The sequence below is a fragment of the Poeciliopsis prolifica genome, unplaced genomic scaffold, assembly GCF_027474105.1.
Source record: "Poeciliopsis prolifica strain line A6 unplaced genomic scaffold, Auburn_PproV2 SCAFFOLD063, whole genome shotgun sequence".
NCBI classification, from domain to species: Eukaryota; Metazoa; Chordata; class Actinopteri; order Cyprinodontiformes; family Poeciliidae; genus Poeciliopsis; species Poeciliopsis prolifica.
The window spans coordinates 705,001-720,000 of NW_026562438.1; the positions used below are offsets into that span (position 1 = coordinate 705,001).

The window sequence follows — 15,000 nt, forward strand, 5'->3', positions numbered from 1 at the left end:
TCGCTTCAAAGATCTGAACTGGCAAATTAATCCACAACACAATAATCGGAGCTAATAAAATTTTATAAGAGCAATAAATAAATAAAGATCAGCAATAAGAAGCCACAGTTTGTGGTTAATCTGGTCCAGGTGGAGCTGCTTCAGGCTCTGCTGGCGCTAAATGAAAAATAACATTTAGTTTCGAGAGTTTCTGAAAAGTCACGAAATGTAACGACTAAATAAACATCCAGTCATGATGAAGGAGCTTCATGACTGTTTTTAGGCTTGAATGGGTGAAAATATTGAAGCCGTCCTTCTGACCCAGATTTAAATCTGTGGATTTCAGTATTAATAAGTTTGGTTTGTTTTGCGTTCCTGAGCTGCTCTGCCCGCCGTCGGCCTGCTGACCGGGTCGAGGCGGTTTCCTCACTCAATCACTGTTTGCTCTGCGATAACAAACCAATCTGTGATTAGATAAGGGAACAGACTGAATGATGGTGTCAGTGAGCGCGGGTCGGGTCAGAACCGCTGCGTTTCCTGGTTATATGACGACTGCAGCTTTCGTTTCAGCTGCTTCGTTCCTCCAGACATGTTGGATCTAAACTGCTGGCAGCAGCTCCAGACGGGCCGTTAAGCCGGCCTGTCTGGGTTTAACGAGCTGCATGTCAAACATTCACAGAGGGAGGAAAGGCTGAAAGGTTCTGACCGTCTGGGTCCATCTGAGGACTTAACTGATGATGTTCAACCTGCTGAACTGTCTTCTTTCTCAGACTGACATCTAGTCATTGTTTCTGAGTAAAATTATGAAATGTTACTTAGTGTCTAATATAATGTAAGCTAAGCTAACTGAGCTAGTCTTAAAGAAACCCAAAGATGCTAAAGTTACTGCTAAGATAAAACAGGCCATGCTAAACAAGATGAGCCAACATAATCAAAGCTAAGCTAACTGATACTGAGCTAATACAGAAGCTAAAGCAAGATAAGCCATGCTAATCATTCTTAAAATAAGATGGATAAGCGTCAGGACAAATCTAAGGTTAGTTAAAGTTTAAAAGTGAATGAAATCCATTTTTGTCCTTATGAATTGCTGCTGCTGCTGCAGCTGCTGCTGCTGCTGCTGCTGCTGCTGCTGCTGCTGCTGCTGCTGCTGCAGCTGCAGCTGCTGCTGCTGCTGCTGCTCGTCTGACTGCTTTGCTTGGTTTCCCTCCATGCAGAGTTTCCTCAGACATCTGCTACAGGAAGCAGCCATGGAGTCTAGTCAAAGCACTGATAGAGAAGAATACCTGGAGCGGCATTGAGGAGTATTACAGGAACATGGGTGAGGCGCAGCGCCGTGATCAGCCATGGTTTATTCTCATCATTGAAACGTGGAGGAGGAGGAGGAGGATGATGTTTAATGCTGAAGGTTTTCCTGCTTCTTTAAAAATCATAAAATCAGATAATGTTTTAAAACTTGAATATAATAACTAATACAGGTTGTTTTTTTTATTGAAAAACTCTAGAACAATACTAAAGGAACTTTATTTAGACTAAATTGTGAGTAAAACACAAAGTTTTAGTAGTTAAATATTTTTCCAGACATCCTCTCTTCCTTCTTTTGGAAAAGTTTGTTTTCTTGATTTGAAACAAAATGCGATTCTGATTAACATTCTGAGCGATTTGTTTCAGTCACAGAGTAAAAATGGCTCTTTTGATTAAAATGTTGCCAACCTTTTGTTTATATCAAAGCAGACTTATGGGTTAGAATGGCCTAGTCAAAGTCCAAACCCAAATCTAGTGAAGTTCTCAGGGTGTTTATCTCCTTCTCACTCTTCCTCCTCCATTCAGAGAGCGAAGTGTGCAAGCTGGAGACGCTGCTGCAGACTGAGGTTTCCGTGGTAACCACAGGCGAAGCCGCCGACGCCGCCAAGACGCCGCCGTCCCTGCGACGGCGAAAGCGCGCCTGTTCCGGCGGCAGAGCGAGAGGGAGGGAGGCGGGTGTGGAGGCGGGCGATCGAGGGGAGCGAGGCGTCGGGGAGGAGCGGAACCGCAGGGAGGCCAGTAAGTCCAGGCCGCCCCTCTGCCGCCCCCCGGTGGCCGGACGTCAGAGCGCAGCTCGCTGTTTCCTGCCGCTCAGTCGCTGCTTGGTGTCTGCAGGCGCTCCGTTCCTGAAGCTGGGCGAACGCGGGCGCGCCGGCGGACACGCGGCATCTCCACCGTCCTCCTCATCGTCAGCTTCATGTAAGCGCCCCCCTGTGGTCGCCGTTGGTCCTGCATGTTTGCATCTCTGTTCTGATTCTCTCTGAATATTCAGCTGCGTCTCAGAAAGGCAGTGAGAAACTTGAAATAAATATTTATTTCTCTTCATTTCAATGATTCTGGTTAAAAAACACAGTCTGTTTCTCAGATTTTATATTTTCCAGTAAAACAGATTTGATCATTCTAGCTTGGACTGTGTTTTTCCTTCCACTCAACTTTCCCCCCCGATACGTTTAAATATATTTTTATTAAAGTTGTTTGTTGCTGTGAGATAATCTTGAGCTCTATAAATGATCCGCTTTGTTTTTAAACCAAATTATTGATTTAAATCAGCTTTTCAATAATTTTTTAACTTACTGAGACGAAGCCGAGTTGACCTTGCACGCTGACCCTTGACCCTGCTGTTGACTCTGTGGGTCGGACTAACAGCCTTCCTGTTTCTCCCCCCCATGCGAAGGATCTGTATCAGGTTCGTATGACAGCTTCTGCTTTTCTGCTGCATAAATGCGACCATATGAATGAAAATGTCCCAAAATGTGAAAAATCCACCATTTATTGAGGAAACCGCCTGCAGACGGAGAACTGGGCTGCAGAACCGCTCGGCTTCACGACCAGAACCAGAACTCTGAAATCTTTTATTATTATGTGGCTCCAATAAAACAAGCAGGCTGTGAATAAAATAATTAGATGTGTAAACACTTGGAGAAAGTGATAAAACACTGATTATAGATCCACTGAACTTCCTGATATTGAGTTTTTATGGGCTGAGAGATAAAAGTTACAGATATTAGTAAATGAAAAAAAAATGATGTTTTTCCAGCTGGTTTGGAAAATGGCTTCAGTTTGATACAGTTTCAGTTCAGATGTGAAACTAAAGATCTCAGAAACGAGTTTAGCCTCACAGCTAAAGGCCGCCCCTACCAGCCGAAGGAAGTACTGCGCTGCCGCAGGTTTAACAAACTGCTTCCTGTTTTGAATTCAGAACCTGAAATCATGGAGTTTGTAATCCTCCACATAGCTGCTGCTGTTCCACTGACATTAAATGAATCTGATGATGTGAAGAGCAGCTGCAGTTACCAGTTTACGTCAACAGGAGGCAGAGTTGTAGCACTTCAGCAGGTTTTCCTTCACCTTTAAATAGGAAACAAATTACTGTCATTAAAGTATTAAAGATTATCTGATGGATTCTGAAATGTTTCACACCAAGAAAAATGATCTTTGATTAATTTTGAACCAAAACAGAAATCCTGTTAGCCGTTTTGGTGGATTGTTCCCATAATTTCATGAGTGTGTTGTGTTTCCCAGATGAGTCTGAACTCCATCCCGTTTGCTCTGGTCGCCATCTTGTTTTCTTTTTGGCTGTGTGTCCGGTCCAGTCCGGTCCGGTCCGGTGTGTTTGACCTCTCCGTCTCTCTGACCCCCAGTCTGGTGGTGCTGGTGGCTCTCAACATGCTGCTGTTCTACAAGCTGTACGCTCTGGAAAGAGCAGCTCACACACTGGAGAGGTGGCACTCCTACTCTGTGGCCGACAGGTAAACACGCGCGCAGCCTGGAGGAGATCCACGCAGGGTTCTGGTCTCCAGACATTCTCCTTCCACTCAACTGTTTATCATCATTATGTCCTAACTTACAGTTTAGCCACTTTTCCAGTTGTTTGCTGTTCATTAGTTAAATATTCTACGATTCATTTAGACTTAGAGAGTCCAGACTTTGAAAAGTTATTGTCTTTGGATTTTCATAGATTCTAAAACTGGAGCGGAGAAAAACTATTTCAGCTCCAACAGAGACAGACACGTTTGCAATTTATTAGCCGAAGCTAATGCATCCTTCATTTCAAGAGTATAAAAAAATCAGTTATGTTGCTTTTAATGTGACAAATGTATTTAAAACAATGAAATGGAACTTATCAGTAATTAGATTCATAACTAATTAGCTCTGATTTAACTAATATTAGTGTTTCTTTGTGTTTTTATTTTCATGAGATTAGTGTAGTTTATCTTAGCTTTTCTTCTGCTAGCTTAACTAGTAGCTTCCTGTCAGTTAGCTTACTTTAGCTGGATTTGATGGTGTTACCTTTGGCTTCGGTTATGTTAACTTGGACTATGTTACATTAAAATAGCTTGTTTAGCTTGGTGTCAGTTAGCTTAGCTTGGTCAACCTTAAATACTTTAATTTAGCCTTTTTTACTTAATTCAGGAAAGCTTGGTGAATTTTTTAGTTTTATTGGTTGTTCCAGTTTAGTCTAATTTATTTAACGTATCCTAGCATAACATAGTTTCTTTATATCTTTAATATTTTGATTCATGCTAGCTAGCTTAGTTAGCCTAGCTTTGCTTGCCTTAGATCTGGCCTTTAAAGGTCAGGGACTGTTGTGACCAGTTGGAGGTGAATGTGTGGGCTGGATCAGAACCTCTGACCCGTTGTGACTCGTTGCTGTTGTGCCGTCAGTCCTCTGCCCCAGACGGCGGGTGAGTGGGCCCAGGTTCTGCACCTCCAGCGGCAGTTCCACCAGGCGCAGCTCAGTAAGTGGCAGGAGATCCTGCAGTCCTCCGTCGCCTTGCTGGACCAGGTCAGAACCCGTCGGCTCCACACAGAACCAGAACCGCCCGCTTTCAGCCGCAGCAGCTGACCGGTTCTGTTTGCTCCCCAGATGAAGCATTCCCTGGAGAAACTCCACAGGAACATCGTGGTTCCGGACGGGGAGCCGGATCCGCCCGCTGACACAGAGTCCCTGTCTGAGACCTGACCTCTGACCTCTGACCTCCGACCCGCATCCCCCCGCTCCGGTCTCAGGACTCCGACACTTCCAATCAGAACCCGGTCCTGGGTAGGACAGACAGATGAACTACACTACCCACAATACCCTTCTCCTGCCTGACTTGAAGTCGCCTTTAGCTTCGACCAATGAGAAGCTTCCAGAACCACAGCAATAAGCCCCTCCCCCACCGCTCCACACATGAGCAGAACCGGGCCGCAGGCGGGCGCCGGGTCCCAGACTGGCTCCTGACCTGCTGCGTGGCGCCGGACCGGACCGGACCGGTTCCGGCCAGAAACGGACCTCCTCAGTATTTATTGTTACCTCCCAAGTCTCGTCCTGCTTGAACAAGTCATGTGATGGCTGTTCTGCGCTCTGATTTGCTGATGTTTGGACCAATAGGAGAAGGAGGTTCAGCAATAATGAAAACCTTTTGCTCCAAGAATGTGTCTCTGAAAACTAGTTTATAATTAAAATCATAATAATAGTGATGATGATGATGAAGAGCGAGGAGAGGGCGTCGTCATGGTTACGTTATCACATGCTACTTTTTCTCCATTGTTTTTCTTTGTTTTTCTTTGTTTTTCTTTGTTTTTGTTTGTTTTTCTTTGTTTTTCTTTGTTTTTCTTTGTGTCCAAATCTTCAGCCGAGTCGGAATGAACCGGACCAAGCAGAACTTTTCAGGCCCGGAAGAACAAAAAGGGAAACAGTGTTTCGTTTTTTATTTTTTTGTGAAATGAATCTGAATTATTTTTTACTTTTTCACTTCCTGTTCTGAGGTTCGGTTTCTCATCTCTGCTTTTTGTCCCGACTGCAGCGGCTGTGAAGCCGCTTGGCCCTGCTGTGCACGGTCGTCATGGAAACGAGAGGCTGGTGTATTTATTATGGGATGGTGAGGAGAGAATGTACTGTAAAATTGTGATTGTTCAAAACAAGATGGAGAAAAATGAAAAATCCTAAAACATGCAACATTTCGCGCCTGCCTGAGTCTGACGTTTTTCTGTTTTCTTGAAAAATATCAATAAAATGTTTAGAAATTATACATTTTCTTAATAATAAATGTTGATTTTTATTTGGCTGTGCAATACTAAAAAAGCTAATTTAATTTTCCAGTGAGATATTTTAAGATTGTTTCCTTCATGAATATGAAGCTGAGAAAATTAATCCCTTAATACATTTATATCCTTAAAGTATTTAAGAATGTTTGTCAATTAAATATGAAACGCGTTAAAAACAGATTTAATTTAGATATTTTTCTGAATTTGCACAAATTGAATGTTTAAATAGTCAAATTAATTCTCTCATTCTTAAATATTTCACATTAGTTTAAAATATTTGAATTTGTCGTTTATAAAAAATATCCTAAAAATTAACCAAACTTTTTCTGACGTCACTAAAACCTTTAATTTTCTCTCCGTTGAAATATAAACGTCTCCAAAGTAAAAATTTATTTTTTTAGATTTTTTGTCTAATTTTCAGCAGATCCATCAATATTTTCCATTTCTGCTGGTTCTGTTCGGTTCCCGGATGCTTTCAGAACCGAACCGGCAGATGGTTCGGTTCTGACCCAAAGAACGACTCGGAACCAACTGAGAAACTTTTATTTACGTTTTTATTGTTGGGACTGACGTTTCCAGGGCAACACATGCAGCCAGTCTGCGGTTTTCTTGTTTCCAGAACCGGAAGCGGAACCGGTTCTGTCCAGCCCGGTTCTGTTCACTGGAGCTCAGAGAGCCTGCAGGTTCTGTCTCGCTTTGAGCTGCAGCTTCCTTCTCGGCTCAGCGCCGAAACTTCCTGCTTTCTGCGTTTCTGGGTCCGATTGTCGCTCTGCAAAAGATCTGCAGGGTTTTGGTTCTTTCAGACAGTGCGAGGCTTCAGCTGGAGCTTTGAGTTATTTTACTGGAACGGATTATAATCGCTGGAAGGCAGAAATCGGTTCACTTCTTAAAGCACTTCTGGAGTCATGCAACCGAAAAAGGACTAAAAACTGTCCAAATATGTCGACTTTTTACTGGGCAAAGCACCTTTTAAAGAGACCATTTTAAGCCTAATTTGAAGGAAGACCTGATTCTGCTGGCCGTTAAACTCTTCCTGGCTTCTTCTCCTCGGTGCCGGAGCAGCAGATCCCACATCGGCCCGTTTTCCTCCAGGTTAGGAAACATGCATAGTTAAAATGTTTCAGCTGTAATGATGCAGGTCACTGGCAGACTGTCCAGAGTTTGGTACTCCAGAATATTCAGACCAGGATGTCAAACTCCAGTCCTCCAGCTGTCCTGCAGCTTTTAGATGAGCCACAGATCCAAACAGGAATGAAACGGCTTCATTCCCTCCTCCTGGTTCTCCAGAGCCTTAATGACCTCATTATTCTATTCAGGTGCAGCAGAGACTCATCTAAAGGTTGCAGGACTGGATGTTGTCTCCCTGCTCTAGATCTTCATTCATTGATATATGGGATAAATAAACCATCTGAACGCGTCGTTTCTCTTTGGGTCCACTGGGTGGCGCTGCAGTCCGATTAAACAACATGCAGAGGGTGAAACACGACTCCAGTTTTGTTTTGATACATAACTGATGAATATTTTGTTTTCTTTCTCTGCAGGTTTTGGAAGAAAAAATCCAAACGGGGAAAAACTTCAGCTGCTTTAACAGTTGGCAGTGAGCAGCTGCGGTTCGTAAAGGACTTTTAAAAAACTAATTTGATTCCGTTTTTAAAATGTCACCTTTAAAAGCAAACAGTGAGACCTGAGGAGGAGGGACTGGCTGTCGGTCTGCATGCAGAGGGAGGCGGTCTGGAGGTGAAGCGTATTTACAGACGCCGCTTCCATCATCCCATCACCAGAGAGACGAGAGGGAGGCGGAGTTCCTCAGGGACGTCGCCTTGTTCTCTCCATCAACCTGGAGAAGAGTTGCAGCTCAGAGATGTTTCACTGCATTTGATTTGGCTGCAGAAAAGTTCAGTAAAACTTTAACTTTGAAGCTCATTTTTGGTCCCTCAAACTGGAAAATAAGCCCTTCTTTATATATTAAAAAAAATAAGTTAAACACAATTTAAAACTTCTAAATCCATGGCCGTAGAAACCAGTATGGAACTACATTGGTGGAAAAACCTGGAAGAAAAGCTGGACCTGCAGCCTGTTGGACGTACCGCGTCACTCTGCCTCCTGGACGGCGCCGCAGTTTTCTTTACTCTCTGAAGCCACGGCTAAATACTCGGCCCTGCAGGACAAAGACGCACTGAAACACATCTGGATCTGGATCTGGATCTGGATCCTGGATCTGGATCTGGATCCTGGATCCTGGTTCTGGATCTGGATCTGGATCCTGGATCCTGGATCTGGATCTGGATCTGGATCTGGATCCTGGATCCTGGATCTGGTCCGGGTCACTCACTCGGTCTCCCTCAGCGCCTCCTCTCCGGCCGCTGAGATCTTCCTGTAGCAGTAGATCATCTCCACCAGCAGCCACAGCTGCAGCCCGACGATGGAGACGTACATCATGACCTCGGACAAGATGGACGCCAGGCCTCTGGTCACTGTGGCGACACACAGCCAGAGGGTGCTATGGAAACCCACTGACACTTCTCCCGTTTGTGACCAAAATTCTCAATAAATTCGACTAAAAGCTTCTTTTCATGAACGGCTGCAGCTTCATGACGCATGAATGGATGTTTTTAGGCTCATTAGTCACAAATATTTAATAACAGCAGAAATACAGACGAGACTGAAAGCAAACAGGAGAACAGCTGCAGCAGGTGCTGCAGCTGAACTGCTGCTGCAGCAGCTGAAGAACTGCTGCTGCAGCTGAAGAACTGCTGCTACAGCTGAAGAACTGCTGCTGCAGCTGGAGAACTGCTGCTGCAGCTTTCAGCTGGATCAGATTACAGCAACCATCAGACATGAAACCCGAGAGGCAGGTTTCATGTTTCCATCTCTGCTGATGAAATAGAAAAACTTTCAAAAAGAAAATCATCTTGAGTCAGTTTTTCTTTTATTTTTTCTTGAATGTCGTCAGGAAGTGAGAAAATGATCAGGCTGCAGTTTTTCTGTGATGTTTGTGAAGCAACAGTCAAAACTAACATAAAAACCCGAGTCGCTCCTCCAGTCACAGGAGAGAAAACTGGAATACATTCATTATTTATTCATTTTCATAAATATTAAGTTTTCAGTTCAAATATGTAGCTCCAAACTATCATCTTTAATATTTGCCTAACAAACTTAATATTTATCTCAAAACTAAAATATTGAGCTAAATATTTACATAATATTCAAATTTGTTTGTTGATAAGCAGAAGTAGACTTTCAAAATAAAAGCTGGGTGTCACAAACATTGATATAAATATAAAAACATATTGATCTGTAAACTGAACTGAAGTTTACAGATCTGAAGCTGAATAATTAGCTTCAGACTAAATATTTAGTTTGCTAACTAACCTGTGATATGAATGAATGAATGAATGAATGAATGAATGAATGAATGAACAGATGTTTGTCCCGGTTCTTACGGTTTGGAACCACGTGCAGGTGGATCATCTTGGTGGTGCTGTTCTCGTGCTGATAGTTGGTGTACATCAGGGTTCTCCTGAAGGTGCAGTTGTAGGTTCCCGTGTCGTTGAAAGTCACGTTCAGGATGTAGATGGAGCCGTCCTGCAGGTCCTCTGTGCTTTTGCTGCCGTTCCAGTCCAGACGCTCCTCGAAACGCGGGTCCAAAATCTCTCCCCTCTTGTCTTCATACTCATACAGCTGAAACAGGAAGCAGAGGAGAGACAGCAGGCTGAGGGGAGCCGGACCCGACCCTGAGGAACACCGAGCCGCTGCAGGACCTCAGGCTTCCAGTCTGGACGGCCGGGAGGAGAAGCCGTCAACTCAGCTCTCTGCTGATGCAGGCGTCTGTCTCCCACCTGCAGACCTTGTCCTGGACCCGAGGGAACCAGTGATGCTGCTTCCAGCTTTAGCTGAAACCCAGCTGCAGGATTTCAGCCGCAGGATTTCAGCCGCAGGATTTCAGCCTGACTGACTGCAGCAGCAGTTGGGATTCGTTCCCCTGAACAACGTCATTTCTGACTGACATGACAACAACGCCGACCCGCCGGCGAGCGCCGCGCTGATCGACGTTCGGCCCTTACCAGAGAGAAGCTGTCGTCGTCGGAGCCCTTGAAGTACCAGGTGACGACGGCTTTGGCCCGAACCTCGGCTCTCATCTTGCAGGAGATGCAGCCCAGTTTGAAGCCATTGTTGGCCACGGCCTCCGTGTCCGAGTCCACCTCCACGCAGGCGCCGCGGCTCAGGCCGGCTGCAGAGGGAGGAGGAGTTCCTGTCAGTTCCTGCTGGGTCGCAGGTCAGAGGTCAGAGCCGTGGGCGGCCATGTTTTCTCTCAGTACTCGCAGGCAAACTCTCAGTACTTCAGAAAACAGCAGGAGCTTCTGCAGCTTCAGTTTTACATGCTGCTGAATGCTCAACACATGCGTGACTTTTGACCTTTTAGGTTCTTTTTTCTTGCATTGTTTTTATTTCCGCTCATCGCTTCACTTTGGTATTCCAGAAATTTGGATTTCAGTTTTGCTGAAATTTTGTCTTCAAGATGTGAAAGTGAGAGGAAATAAAGAGGCAGCAGTGAGTCGGTGGTTCTGCTTCCTGTCAGCTCCAACCGGATCTCACGTCAGATATAGACGCCAGAGTCTATATATGACCGACATCATCACCATCATCATGACACAAACTCGTCATCGGCCAAAGCAACACACCTGGAGCTCCAAACGTTTCAAACTGCATCAGTTTCCACTGAGGCCTCAAAGAGGTGCTGCCCTGAACTTTCACCTCAGGGGCGGGTCACAGGGCGCGGGGGGGTCCATGTTAAATAATGAGATGGAGGGGGGGATGTGAGGGAGACTCTGGAGACCCAGGTAGAAACAATAATGAGGCATTTAATGATGATAAAGTCCAATATTCCAAAAACACAGGCAGCGACTGGTCAGACCAGGGAACAGACGACAAGGACCTGACAGGGAACAAAGGAGACAGGAGGGAACGAGACACACATGGAGAAATCAGGACAACATGAAGACTCAGAGGACAGAAACTCAAATAAACACAGAGAAAAACACAGAAAATGACGACATCAGATCAGCGCTGAGGAAACCTTTAAATTTGGTTTAAACTGAAGAGCAGAGGAGCATGAAGGTGAGGAACGATGGAGGACAGAGAGGAAAACGTTCCCAAGATGGAAATGAGGGGAGAGAGTGAGAAGAGGTCAAAGGTTAGCTGCAGAGGAAAAGGAGGAAAAGAGAATATTAGGAGCAAAATTATATAGAAAACTGTTTATTCATCATGGCTTCATATCGACCATCATTTCACTCATTGACTGACGTCACACGTCCAATGTGACCTTTATTGACCTGTGAGGAGAGGAAACAAGGATCCATTTAGCTGAAACTCAGCAGAGAAGCTTCTGACTCTGAGGGATTTCTGTTTGGTGGTCATCAGCCTGAGGACTGAGAAACGCCTCAGTCCTCTGGAAATCACAAAACCCGAAATCACCAAAACCTTAAATCACAAGACCCGAAATCACAAGACTTAAAAATCACAAGACCTGAAATCACAAAACCCGAAATCACCAAAACCTTAAATCACAAGACCCAAAATCACAAGACCCGAAATCACAAGACTTAAATCACAAGACTTAAATCACAAGACCCGAAATCACAAGACTTAAATCACAAGACTTAAATCACAAGACTTAAATCACAGCACCCGAAATCACAAGACTTAAAAATCACAAGACTTAAATCACAAGACCCGAAATCACAAGACTTAAATCACAAGACCCGAAATCACAAGACTTAAATCACAAGACTTAAATCACAAGACCCGAAATCACAAGACTTAAATCACAAGACTTAAATCACAAGACTTAAATCACAAGACCCGAAATCACAAGACTTAAATCACAAGACTTAAATCACAAGACTTAAATCACAAGACCCGAAATCACAGCACCCGAAATCACAAGACTTAAATCACAAGACTTAAATCACAAGACCCGAAATCACAGCACCCGAATCACAAGACTTAAAAATCACAAGACTTAAATCACAAGACCCGAAATCACAAGACTTAAATCACAAGACCCGAAATCACAAGACTTAAATCACAAGACTTAAATCACAAGACCTGAAATCACAAAACCCGAAATCACCAAAACCTTAAATCACAAGACTTAATCACAAGACCCGAAATCACAAGACTTAAATCACAAGACTTAAATCACAAGACCCGAAATCACAAGACCCGAAATCACAAGACTTAAATCACAAGACTTAAATCACAAGACTTAAATCACAAGACCCGAAATCACAAGACTTAAATCACAAGACTTAAATCACAAGACCCGAAATCACAGCACCCGAAATCACAAGACTTAAATCACAAGACCCGAAATCACAGCACCCGAAATCACAAGACTTAAAAATCACAAGACCCGAAATCACAAGACCCGAAATCACAAGACTTAAATCACAAGACCCGAAATCACAAGACTTAAAAATCACAAGACCTGAAATCACAAGACCCGAAATCACAGAACCCGAAATCACAAGACTTAAATCACAAGACCCGAAATCACAAGACCCAAATCACAAGACTTAAATCACAAGACCTGAAATCACAAGACCTGAAATCACAAGACCTGAAATTACCAAGACCTGAAATCACAAGACTTAAAAATCACAAGACCTGAAATCACAAGACCCGAAATCACAGAACCCGAAATCACAAGACTTAAATCACAAGACCCGAAATCACCAAAACATGAAATCACAAGACTTAAATCACAAGACCCGAAATCACAGAACCCGAAATCACAAGACCCGAAATCACAGAACCCGAAATCACAAGACTTAAAAATCACAAGACCCGAAATCACCAAAACCCGAAATCACAACACTTAAATCACAAGACCCGAAATCACCAAAACCTGAAATCACAACACTTAAATCACAAGACCCGAAATCACAGAACCCGAAATCACAAGACTTAAAAATCACAAGACCCGAAATCACCAAAACCCGAAATCACAACACTTAAATCACAAGACCCGAAATCACAAGACTTAAATCACAAGACCCGAAATCACAAGACTTAAATCACAAGACTTAAATCACAAGACCCGAAATCACAAGACCCGAAATCACAAGACTTAAATCACAAGACCCGAAATCACAAGACCCGAAATCACAAGACTTAAATCACAAGACCCGAAATCACCAAAACCTGAAATCACAACACTTAAATCACAAGACCCGAAATCACAGAACCCGAAATCACAAGACTTAAAAATCACAAGACCCGAAATCACCAAACCCGAAATCACAACACTTAAATCACAAGACCTGAAATCACAAGACTTAAATCACAAGACCCGAAATCACAAGACCCGAAATCACAAGACTTAAATCACAAGACTTAAATCACAAGACCTGAAATCACAAGACTTAAATCACAAGACCCGAATCACAGAACCCGAAATCACAAGACTTAAATCACAAGACCCGAAATCACAAGACTTAAATCACAAGACCCGAAATCACAGAACCCGAAATCACAAGACTTAAATCACAAGACCCGAAATCACAAGACCCAAAATCACAAGACTTAAATCACAAGACCTGAAATCACCAAGACCTGAAATCACAGAACCCGAAATCACAAGACTTAAATCACAAGACCCGAAATCACAAGACTTAAATCACAAGACCCGAAATCACCAAAACCTGAAATCACAAGACTTAAATCACAAGACCCGAAATCACAGAACCCGAAATCACAAGACTTAAATCACAAGACCCGAAATCACAAGACTTATAAATCACAAGACCCGAAATCACAAGACTTAAAAATCACAAGACCCGAAATCACCAAAACCCGAAATCACAAGACTTAAATCACAAGACCCGAAATCACAAGACCCGAAATCACAAGACTTAAAAATCACAAGACCTGAAATCACAAGACCCGAAATCACAGAACCCGAAATCACAAGACTTAAATCACAAGACCCGAAATCACAAGACTTAAAAATCACAAGACCCGAAATCACAAGACCCGAAATCACAGAACCCGAAATCACCAAAACCTGAAATCACAAGACTTAAATCACAAGACCCGAAATCACAAGACCCAAAATCACAAGACTTAAATCACAAGACCCGAAATCACAAGACCTGAAATCACCAAGACCTGAAATCACAAGGCTTAAAAATCACAAGACCCGAAATCACAAGACCTGAAATCACAAGACCTGAAATCACCAAGACCTGAAATCACAAGACTTAAAAATCACAAGACCTGAAATCACAAGACCCGAAATCACAGAACCCGAAATCACAAGACTTAAATCACAAGACCCGAAATCACAAGACTTAAATCACAAGACCCGAAATCACCAAAACCTGAAATCACAAGACTTAAATCACAAGACCCGAAATCACAAGACTTAAAAATCACAAGACCCGAAATCACAAGACTTAAAAATCACAAAACCCGAAATCACAAGACTTAAATCACAAGACCCGAAATCACAAGACCCGAAATCACAAGACTTAAATCACAAGACTTAAATCACAAGACCCGAAATCACAAGACTTAAAAATCACAAGACCCGAAATCACAGAACCCGAAATCACAAGACTTAAATCACAAGACTTAAATCACAAGACCCGAAATCACAAGACCCGAAATCACAAGACTTAAAAATCACAAGACCCGAAATCACAAGACCCGAAATCACAAGACCCGAAATCACAAGACCCAAAATCACAAGACTTAAATCACAAGACTTAAATCACAAGACCCGAAATCACAAGACCCAAAATCACAAGACTTAAATCACAAGACTTAAATCACAAGACCCGAAATCACAAGACCTGAAATCACCAAGACCTGAAATCACAAGACTTAAAAATCACAAGACCCGAAATCACAAGACTTAAAATCACAAGACCCAAAATCACAGAACCCGAAATCACCAAAACCTGA

The 15,000-nt window shown here is 43.2% G+C and overlaps 2 protein-coding genes and 1 long non-coding RNA gene across 4 annotated transcripts in view; 2 read left to right on the forward strand and 1 right to left on the reverse strand.

Annotated features, from left to right (window-relative positions):
- LOC129380030 (protein Aster-A-like) overlaps nt 1-6,012 on the forward strand; it is a 26,855-nt gene extending 20,843 nt beyond the window's left edge. Inside the window, 7 exon segments of the mRNA XM_055060996.1 lie at nt 1,194-1,297; nt 1,807-2,019; nt 2,116-2,160; nt 2,163-2,199; nt 3,642-3,749; nt 4,666-4,786; nt 4,868-6,012. Coding sequence (XP_054916971.1) covers nt 1,194-1,297; nt 1,807-2,019; nt 2,116-2,160; nt 2,163-2,199; nt 3,642-3,749; nt 4,666-4,786; nt 4,868-4,963 — 724 coding nt within the window. The 3' untranslated portion in view covers nt 4,964-6,012.
- A 553-nt stretch (nt 6,013-6,565) lies between these two features.
- Nucleotides 6,566-15,000, reverse strand: part of LOC129351022 (sodium channel subunit beta-1-like) — a 14,016-nt gene continuing 5,581 nt past the window's right edge. The window contains exons 1-6 of one of the 2 annotated variants that reach the window (XM_055019786.1): nt 10,713-10,797; nt 10,095-10,261; nt 9,474-9,711; nt 8,363-8,504; nt 8,118-8,188; nt 6,566-7,867 (exon numbers count right to left, since the gene is read on the reverse strand). In XM_055019786.1, coding sequence (XP_054875761.1) covers nt 8,122-8,188; nt 8,363-8,504; nt 9,474-9,711; nt 10,095-10,261; nt 10,713-10,740 — 642 coding nt within the window. In that variant the 5' untranslated portion in view covers nt 10,741-10,797 and the 3' untranslated portion in view covers nt 6,566-7,867; nt 8,118-8,121. Of the gene's footprint in view, nt 7,868-8,117; nt 8,189-8,362; nt 8,505-9,473; nt 9,712-10,094; nt 10,262-10,712; nt 10,798-15,000 lie in introns of those variants that run through there. The other variant, XM_055019785.1, reaches the window with a different exon arrangement.
- On the forward strand, nt 7,020-8,402 carry LOC129351023 (uncharacterized). The gene is made up of 3 exons (XR_008604678.1): nt 7,020-7,122; nt 7,572-7,924; nt 8,048-8,402. It is a non-coding gene; the product is annotated as an uncharacterized LOC129351023 (long non-coding RNA).